The 10539-nt window shown below is 38.6% G+C and overlaps 1 protein-coding gene across 1 annotated transcript; it reads left to right on the top strand.

Moving 5' to 3' along the window:
• The first annotated feature begins 1674 nt into the window (after positions 1 to 1674).
• ripk1l (receptor (TNFRSF)-interacting serine-threonine kinase 1, like) lies at positions 1675 to 9379 on the top strand. Its single transcript, XM_072441584.1, has 11 exons — positions 1675 to 1757; positions 1944 to 2122; positions 3908 to 4064; positions 4132 to 4269; positions 4909 to 5140; positions 5609 to 5758; positions 6122 to 6198; positions 6275 to 6350; positions 6949 to 7506; positions 8688 to 8828; positions 8966 to 9379. Exons 2-11 carry the CDS (start codon positions 1956 to 1958, stop codon positions 9253 to 9255), a joined length of 1986 nt encoding a protein of 661 aa, XP_072297685.1. The 5' UTR covers positions 1675 to 1757; positions 1944 to 1955; the 3' UTR covers positions 9256 to 9379.
• The last annotated feature ends 1160 nt before the right edge of the window (positions 9380 to 10539 follow it).

Genomic DNA, 10539 nt, shown 5'->3' with positions numbered 1-10539 from the left:
ACGTATTCGTGAGCTTCTTAGCGCAAATGAGTGCTTTATATGGGGATGACGACAATGTAAAGTGCTCGTTTAGTGCGTACTTTTGCACGGGCTTCGCCCGTTTACAACGGTAATGTTCCATTTTCCTACTACTAATTAGTATGCACGGGGCGTGCATGAGTGAAGGAGTGCGTTAGTGAGTGTTTGGAAGTGGGCGAGCGCTTCGCGCTCGATTTCGTGCGCACTACGTGCGCACTTTCGCAGCCGTGCTTCGCACGGCCTTACGAGACTAATAGGCCTCTCGCCAGCTTGTGGCGCTCGGGCCTAATAAAGACACTGATTTGAAAATAATGGTCATATATATTTTTATTTGTCAAATAATTATATGTAAATTTGATGACCTTCGTTTTTGATCAGGAAGTGAAATTAAAAACTACAAACTTTGCAAACATTTGAAGTGATTATTATTTTATTATATGTTGATTACATTAATGTACATTTATGCTAAGTCATACTTAGCATATATTTTTGGGCCTAAATACAATATATATATATATATATATATATATATATATATATATATATATATATAATATCGGCCCAGTTATCACGTTTTGATCCGAAACTCTCGTGAGATAATGGTTTCAGTTTCAGTTTCAGGTAAAACGTGATCCTAATTCATCATGAAAAAAAAAGGATGATATTAGAAGTACTGTAATATTGTATCAGGTAATTGTGTGATCATTGCGTAATAGTTTCACGTAATACTGCTGTGCTGATTTTTGTTTAGGTACATATTTAACGGTTCTACGCGGCCATATATACATGTATATATATTACTTTACTCACATGTCTGCAACTCATAAAGACTTGTTGGAGTTCTGACCCACTTAAAATAAATAGGCAGCAATACATTTTACTGCAGGCTGTCAACAGCTTCTTCTCATTAACCCCCAGGACCAAAATGCTGTCGGGCCATTTACCAGAATAAAAACCAGAGAACAATAACTGTACAAGTCGGGTAAACACGACTTTGATGTGGCTTAGAGAGTGAATATGAAGAGTTGAGTCTTACAGTCACCATCTAGGTCTGCATGTGATCATCTGCCCACACCGAGGCTACACTGTCAGGTACTTTCCCGCTCTGCCTTCACATAAATGCATTTATCAATGAATCAACACTATAATATAGAGCTGTGACGCAATACACGTTTTAAACAGTTGCGATGCACTATTTGCTAAATTAAAATAAAACAACAATTCACACTTTTCAACACAAGGCGGCAATATTTCCACACAATTACCACACAATCTTCTCAAAGCGCAATGTTAAAATGTCATAATGAAGCACACAGGGAATCACACAACAAACAACAAATATCTGAACTATGCGTGCGTAAAATGATACTTGTTGTTTGACTGGCCCGTTGATTGATTTATTGATTGATTAATTGGTTGATTGATTGATTGATTGATGTATTATTTATCTACTCAGTTATTTAGTCAGTTATTTGAGTTAGTTTTCCGTGTTAGTTTTGCTGAACTGTACAGTAAAGTTGTTGCGCTCCAGGGAACACAGATTCACTCGCCATCCTGATCGGTTAACGACTTCGTTGCCTGTTTGTAGTTTCAAAATCCGGTTTCACTTTTGAGGCAGGACGTCGAGGAAATCCCGGAACTACAAAACACACAGCTTGGCTTTCTCACGCAGCGGACCGCGTATTATCCATCTATAACTGATACATTGACTCTTTTCTGTTTCTCGTTGTGGAGAAAAGGTAAAAGGGGTCGAGTTTATGTCGTTGTCGCAACTTCTTGTCTGTTTACGCATTATGTTTGTCAGTTTCTCTCCGTTTCCTCTTTGTTTTGAGTGGATGTAGTTACTCACTTAACTGCTCGTGTATGCTTTAAAGTACAACGTGTCATTTTGTCAACTTATTAGTGTTCTTTGTGTCATTTTTCAGACTTGGCAGGGGATGGCCTCTGCGCCTCCGCCCCAGTTGTCGCTCCATATGCGCTCCACGGACCTCATTGTCCGGGAGCCGCTGGACTACGGGGGCTTCGGGGAGGTTTACCTGTGTTATCACGTCACTCTGGGACAAGTGGTCCTGAAGACGATGTACACTGGATCTTTGCGCAGCGAGTAAGTGTTTTGTGTGTCGTAATTTGCGTGTGGACTGTGGGGTTTCCCCTTCGCGCAGACACTAACTAGAATCATGCGCGCAGTGGGTTAACTCACGGGCTTCCGTAATGCTCCCTCCGATAATATAATAATCCATAATCTATGTTTAGCCATGTGTTTTTCTATAAACGTGATCCGCAATCAATGGTGTGCAACTGGCCGAGGTGCTAAAGCAAGTCTATACTCAGAAAGTCATGAAATAACAATGTAAACGTTCAGATTTGTGTGTGAAGTGTGGTTCAGCAACAGTAGTAACCACCTTTTGTACCTCTTCAATTCATTCTCCACTCTTTAACAACATGCTCTCAACACGGTCAGATTGCAAGTCTTTTCCTGTTTAATCACAGAATAATAATGGTTTAATGAGGGCAGTTCCTCTCTGGAATGTTTTTTAACTTATTACCCCCCTTTTTTTGACTAAATATTTGAATTAGTAAATTGTTTCTGCATACCTAAAGACAGAATATAAGTATACACAATCCCCCCCACAGAAGCAACCTGCCATCCATACTCTTTACCCAGGGCCTCATTTATGAAACGTTACATGGAATTCTTACTGAACGTGCACAAACTTCCTCATCCACAGTTCATAAAGAGCACACATAGTCTTCATAGAAAAGTAAACTCATGTGTTAACTGATACTTTTAATTGTTGAGCTGTCAGACTTTAGTCTTGTAATCGGTCAATTATATTTTAGTCTACCAAAATGTGTATTTTAGGTAACTAATTGATAGAACTAAATCTTTGAGAAAGAAGACAACGTTAGAAGAAATAAGAAGTTTTAGAGACCATCCATATCTTTAACCCCGGTGGAATACGGGGGAGAAACGACAAAGAGGACCAGGCTTCCAGTTCACACACTGGACAGCCCACCACTCTGAGCGCTCTGCCGGTCTCCCGCGTCCACCTTCCTTACACATTAACCAGCTTCCCCTAAGTGGAAAAGGTCACTGGTACAAGTCACATACAGGACAGCTGGTCCACACTTTTAATATATCTCAGCACTTTACACTGTTGACATAGACGGTTGGTAGTGAAGCTAACAAGTTAGTTAGTCCTGTCGTTGCGAAGCAAGTAAGGTATTTCCATCTGTTTTCGTCTTTAATGAGAAACTGCTCCGTTTGCAAACTCACACACTTAGAATCACTTCTTAGACTTTGAAGCAAACTAAATGTTAAGCATAATAATACATGATGCATTACATATTAAGCAAAATACATGATACATTAGTAAGATAAAATACATAATTCCAACACTAATTATTTCAGTGAGTAAGGATTTATACAGCCCTGCCACAACCACTGCCAGCAGATAACAAGGCCACTCTTTATCTCCATCTCTGGGCCCTCCAAGTCTCCCACGTAGCGTCCTGTTGCTGCACCGCTTCTGTCTCCTTCTGCCACCGCCCTCCACCTGACTGCGCTCTCGTGGCGTCCAGTGGTCCCGGTCTGTGGTCGTCCACTGGTGGTCCTGTGCTGCCCTCAACCCAGCTGCTGCCTGCTCCTGGCTTCGCTCCACTCAGCTCTGCTCAACTTTTTTCTTTTCACAACTGTATTCTCTCCTCCAAACATCCCAGCAGTTCCACACACCCCTGGACAGGCACGCCCACACACACAGTTCACTCAGTGATAAACACTATTGGATTTGTGATATGTTAAACAAGGTGGGGTTGAGAATCACAAAGCCCACTTCACTTTTTAATGCTGAATGTCTTTAATCTTTTTGATGTTGCCGTTTTCTTCCAGAGACAAAAAGCGCTCTCTTCTGGAGGAGGGGAACATCATGGCAAGTCTGAACCACGAGCGAGTGGTCAAGCTGCTGGGAGTCATCATGGAGGACCGAGACTGTTCTCTGGTCATGGAACTCCTTCCCAGAGGAAATCTGCTGGTCATGTTAGAGACGGTAAATGACAATGAAAGGTCACTCATAAACACATTTTATTTTTTAATACAACTCTTTCTTTTCCTAGGTTTCTGTACCAATGTCCCTAAAGGGCAGAATCATCTTTGAAATCCTGGAAGGAATGGTGTATCTAACTGAGAGGAACATACTTCATAAAGACATCAAGCCAGAAAATATATTAGTTGACAAAGACTTTCACATTAAGGTATGTTTGTTGGTTCTCTCTTGAAAAACATTGAGGGATGAATGGATCAAAAAGTATGAATTAAAAAATAATATATATATATATATATATATATATATATATCAAATTTTAAAATGCATTGTTTATACTTAATTTCATGTGCACATTCTTATCAGTTCAATCTATCAACACCCTGGTAAAAGAGATTCAATGTATCAATATTGGATCAATATCTTGATACCTGCCATAGTATTACTTGGTATTGGATCGAAATAGAAATCACTGGTATCGCCGATCACTGCTTTAAAGTCTAATTTATTTTTAAAATAATCAATAAAATGATGTAGAGTGTATTCATCTTGTGGACAAAGTCTGCAATCAGATGATTGTTTATTAAAACCCCATAGTCTTTTTTGCGTTTTAGCTTCTGTCTTTGGAGAGAAAATGGCTCTGAGTTCATTTTAATCCAAGAGCAGTTATGCCATGGAAAATAGTTTTTCCAACGTTCAAAGCATGAAGTTTCTGCTCCTGCATAAATCTCCAGTACCATGGTACAACCTTACTCCTGTATTCCTGTCACCATGGCAACATTCAGAGGTCATCTGCAGGTCCCAACAGGGGCAATATTAAAAGAGTTCACTGTATAATATTTGGTTTCAGATTGCAGATTTGGGCCTGGCCACTTGTCAAACATGGAGCAAACTGACAAAAGAAGAGTCTCGCAGGAAGAGCCAGATGGGGCGCTCATGTGGTGCTCGAGGGGCGGGTACTCTCACCTACATGGCCCCGGAGCACCTGGAGAGTATCCATACCGTCTCCACTGAGAAATCTGATGTGTACAGCTTTGCCATTGTGGTCTGGGTCATACTTACGGGACAAGAACCTTATTCAAGTCAGTAAAACTAAAGACACACTACATAATTACATTACATTACATTACATTACATTACATTACATTACATTACATTACATATACAGTACTTTAGTGCTCGAATTATGTTCAATTTCAACACACGCACACCGAAACAACATAGTGTAGTAAACAAAAGTGACAAAGTTAAGTTCAAAAGACTTAAAATGTATCTGTGTTCTTGTATTGATCTACATTTTTTATTTGTTTTTTATTTTCAAAAGCAAAATTAAAAATGGCTTTCAGTATTAATTTCATGAACATAAACAATGCAGACTATTTAACATTTGCTTGTCCAAAGTCTAAACCACATGCTTTGGTTGTGGACCTCTCGATTATATTATTGTCTTACTTTCTGTGCCATGTTCCTTGCTTTGTGTTTTATGTATTTAAACTTTAAAAAGCTGATCATTGACGATTAGAAATGACTGAATCTTGTTTTACCATCAGATGCCAGAAGTGAGGACCACATCAGTCAGTGTGTGCGTAATGGGAACCGGCCTGCAGAGCACCTCATCCCAGAGGACACGCCCGTGGAGATCATAGACCTGATGAAGAGGTGCTGGGCTCCAGAGCCACAGCAGCGACCGACCTTCCAACGTTAGCATTCTTTATGTACTTTATCTGTAATTATGATGGAAAATTGTAGCGTCAATGGGTAACACTTTATAATAACTACACATGAACCAGCCTACTAAGTTTTACTAAGAAGGATTCAGGCTTTGAAACTACTTTCATTCATAATAACATAACCCCGTAAGGAAGTAGTCTCTAAGCCTGAATCATTCTTGATACGCTTTTTTTTTTTTCATTTGTTCATTATGAATTAAGTTTTTCTTTATGTTTTATAAAGGCTGTAAATAGCAGTTATTGACTAATGTTTGTAATGTTCAATTTGTTCTATTGTTCTTATTTCCATGCACACTTCCCTTATTTTCCATGAACACTTCCCTTATTTTGCAGAGACCTATGACATATACCAGCCCATCTACCAAAAACACTTCGAGCAACATGTAGAGAATGATGTAATCGAAGTCAAGGTATGTTTTTTGTAACATGCAAAATACCGATAATTTAATAACACTGTACTCATCATTTATTTTTGATTTGACTCAGAAACAGTATGAAGGTCCAGATGAGCTTCTAGAAAAGATGAAATCCCTCTCAGTGTCACATGGATGCTTTTTAACAGGTGATGACTTTATATAGTATAAAGATCAAATGTATTCAGGATGTCACACATTCACAAAATTCACAATATAATAATGTTTAAACAGAGTTATGACACAAAGCTTCACAGAGGGTCCTGAGAGGGTCCTAACCTGACTTATAATGAAGGGATCGCATGTTAATTGCTCCAATAAGATAATTGTTCTAAAAGATATTTTTAAACTATCCAAACTATTTTAATTTCCTTCACAAGGCAGTAGTATGTCAGGTGGGAGAGGGACTCGTAGAATAGAGGTTGCTGGGAGAAAAGGATAATTGGGAACAGTTTAAAAGCATTTTTTTTAATTTTATTCATCAAAAAAACTGTAAAATGTTTGCTTTTTTGTCCCATCAACATATAGATAATAATTAAAAATGTTCAGACATTTGAGCCATGGTATTAGACCACATGAGCGAAGGATTTCACTACTTTTGACCATGCTATCAATAATTGTGACGTATCGTAAAATCGCAATGTTTCTTCTCACAATAACCGAACACTTAAAATTGCAATCATGACAGCTCGAACTTCAAATGGAGTCCGTCGTAACTTTTTCCTCACCTTTTCTTGATCTTGCCAGATTCTCCAGCCCCTTTACTGAGCTCTGACCCAGTCGAAGCCAGTATTGAAGATCTCCATGAAATCCAGCCCGTTTCCACGGACGACCAGATTGAAAGCGACGCCCGAGCCCCCGACAGCCCCTGGCACTTAGAGGAGAAGTTATGCCGCGAGCTTCAGTACCACAAACACGGGAGCTACAACTGCGAGTGCCCGTCCGCCAACGATGTCGCCTACGGTAACCAGAGCAACGCCGGTCATCACCTACTATCCCGCTCCTTTGACAACATCAACATAAGACAGCCGGAACCCTCGGCCGTGTCCTCCGTGCAGTCTTGGACCAAAGAGTCGAGCAGTCAGGAGGAGTCGTGTTACCGGCCCTGCGCTGGCTACGACTCCATGACCACCTCCGCTCTCCACCCGTCGCTCAGCTCGCCCTCTCTCTCCGCACTCCGCCCGCTGCACGCACACATGGACCGGCAGCAGTCGTGGCCGATCCCGGTCTCGGATAGCACTGCCCCGGACTTGACCCCCGGCCGACTGTTGCCATCTTCTTCGGGCGGTTCGCTTCAGGATTCAGGTATCGGATTGTAGTTCTTTACACGCATAAAGCACACGTTTAGGCAATATTTTCATGCTAATCCTGAAACGTTACAAAAATCAAAGGTTATCATTCTAAATAAAAGGTAGATACAAGGAGAAAATTGAATAAGAATAAAACATTAAAAGTGCTCGAGGTATAGCATTTTTTTGTGGACATTATATTCCTATTTTACATGCAGACATGCCTTTATGTGCGGTTTGGTGTGCGGTTTGTCTAAAAGTATACAAACTGTAACGGGACTCAGGTTATGTTGCTAATAGCTGTGCAGCTAATTAAGTTCAAAATATAAATGTTTTTCAAATTTGTCTGGTTTCAAGTTGAGTCCTGAGGTCTGTTATGATATTAGTCCAGTCCTTAATCGTTGGAGTTGTTTGATTCATCATTTTTTTCTGAGGCCATTCTTCACTGTGATTGGTTAAACCCACCTGTCATTCATGCAGGCGCATGATTGAGGCTGACCAATAGGAGGAATGTCTGTGTTGAGCCAAATCAAACAGGGAAGCGCTGAAGAATAATATGACCACTCCACAAAATAGTGTACAGTCCCTGGAATGGTTTTATTTTTTATTAGTTTTTACAGAAATATCGTGTAGCCCCAGTTATAGTGTTCTGCTCGCTCTAGTAGTGTTCTCCAACCAAAGGGGTATTTAGACTGGTTTTAGGTTTTAAAAGAAGCTGAAACTGTGTGGCACTTAATAATAATAGTAATAATTAAAAATGTTTATGAAAATTATGGACATCAATATCATTTAAGTAAAACTAAATATAATACTAATACCAAAATAGCCTTGTACCTAAGTTAAGGGGTGCGGAAGCTTTTTTCTTTTGATTTACTTTTCAAATTCAGTGCACTTCTCACTCAGCTTTTTATTATGATTATACTTAATGATGAAGAATATATGACCATTTAATAAAGAATCATTTTTAAACTGTTTTGGTGAAGAAGAAAAATAAAGTCAGTTTTAATGTTATTTATTTGAATGCTTTATTGCATTGTTTGAACTTCTACTGTTTTCAAGTTTAAAATGCAGTGAAAGTTATATATATATATATATATATATATATATATATATATATAGCTCATCTTGTGACCCCTCGCTCAAGCCTTGTAACCCCTCGGTGGATCCCTGCCTTAATGAGCTTTTGTTTTTCTTCAGGATCTCTGTACATCCAGAATGCAAGCGGGATCCAAATTGGAAACAACAACAAGCTCAGTATCCGTGGTTACGACCCTAGTTTATCGACCCTCTGTAACGGCGCAGCTAGCACACCGATCAAAGAAGCCATTCAAAAATATGGTAACGCTTAACTCCACCTTCTTACTTCCATAACATTCAGTGCTAACATAGTCCTTGTATTTAACAGCACGTATACAGTGATTACCTGCCTGCTTTATGGTACCAAATGCTAATCGTTTTGTTTTTGCTTTCGGCAGAGGACTGTCCAGTGACGGAGGAACACTTGGATGTGCTTAGAGATAACATTGGGGCCAAGTGGAAGCGTTGCGCGCGGAGGTTGGGCCTGAGCGATGTGGAGATTGAGACCATCGAGCTTGACTCCTATCGCTACGGGGTGCCGGAGATGGTGCACCAGATGCTGGTGAAGTGGAAGATGAAGGAGGGCAGTCTCGGGTGCACCGTAGGGAAGCTTTGTCGAGCCCTGGAAGGAAAAGTAACCTTAGATGTGATCCAGAAAATTCTAGAAACATGTGAACTGTCCTCATAAACCTTACACAGAATGAACAAAAGAACACGTGAATGCATTTGCCTTTTAATCAGTGTCATTATCATTAGGATTTCTTATTGTTTGCAGTATTTTTCATCAGGGTACAAATATTATGTAAAAATATTATTGTTGTCATGTTTTTATTGGTGATGGTATTGTCTTCCTGATTTTATCATAAACAAAATTCTGTCCATTTTATAATTGTCCCATTACACACACAATAAAGCCTGTAATTACTTTATTAATTATTAATGGAAATTAGGCAAAAACGATTGCAACAAAACATAATGATAAAATATATTCTTTCAGGAATGTCTATACTATGAATGATTTTTACTGCTTTACATTGTTTATAAAAATAGTTTGTGTTGAAATATATTTAGGACATACAAACTCTGTGTATAAATATGTAGCTCTATGAAGTCTGAAGAGATTACAGACTATTTTATATGTGAATATTTTACCTTTATCTGAGATGTTCAGGAATACAAAAAGCTCACAGGCATTTTCATTGCTTTTCTAAACAAACACGGTTTGAGGAAAGAATGTGTAAAGCCCCATGGGTCAAGATGATAAAATCCGTTTTATTTGTTTGTGAGAAAGATTAGTGTGTTATTTTTTGTGTTTCTTTTTTGAAGAATTCACATTTTAATCCTTAATGTTGACCCTGTGGTTCAAGATAAGCTGTAGATAAATTGTCAAGGAAGCTTCAAACAGAAAGGCAAAGTTTTAAATATTTATTACACACGTACATACAAGAACAAACATAACAATATACGGATGAAGAGAAGACATCAAAAAAGTCTTTCCCTTTCTTTGTTTAAAAAAAAAAAAAGTAAAAATATAAACTTCTTAAAGGTATGTTCCAAAGATGACTCTAACCATCAACCACATTTACAACAGATATAACTGAATGTCACCCTTAAACATTAGTGGGGACAACGACACTGACATACATCAAGCACCGTATAGTGTACTCTGCAGTCACATGTAAACATGTTCAAAACATAAACTCATTTGTGTTGGTTTGCACAGTTAGGCTTTGGCATAATTCTTTCTGCTGGTAAAAGCAACATATTTCACATAATTTTAATGCTATGTTTGTAAAATACTATGCAGTAGAAATAAAAGTTGATGATTTTTATAAAACATTTAATAAATATTGCTAAAATAAAATAAATAGTTATTTATAATACAAACTCCAGCCTGAACAAATACAATAGGAATTGAAATTTGAATTAATTTTGTAATTATATGTATAAATAGATGGGGGGGAAAACTGCT

The sequence above is a fragment of the Eucyclogobius newberryi genome, unplaced genomic scaffold (genome assembly GCF_026437365.1).
Source record: "Eucyclogobius newberryi isolate DKJ021-1_F unplaced genomic scaffold, fEucNew1.0.hap1 SCAF_12, whole genome shotgun sequence".
NCBI lineage: Eukaryota > Metazoa > Chordata > Actinopteri > Gobiiformes > Gobiidae > Eucyclogobius > Eucyclogobius newberryi.
The sequence above is the reverse complement of the archived record's forward strand: the minus strand, read 5'-3'. Positions and strand labels throughout refer to the sequence as shown.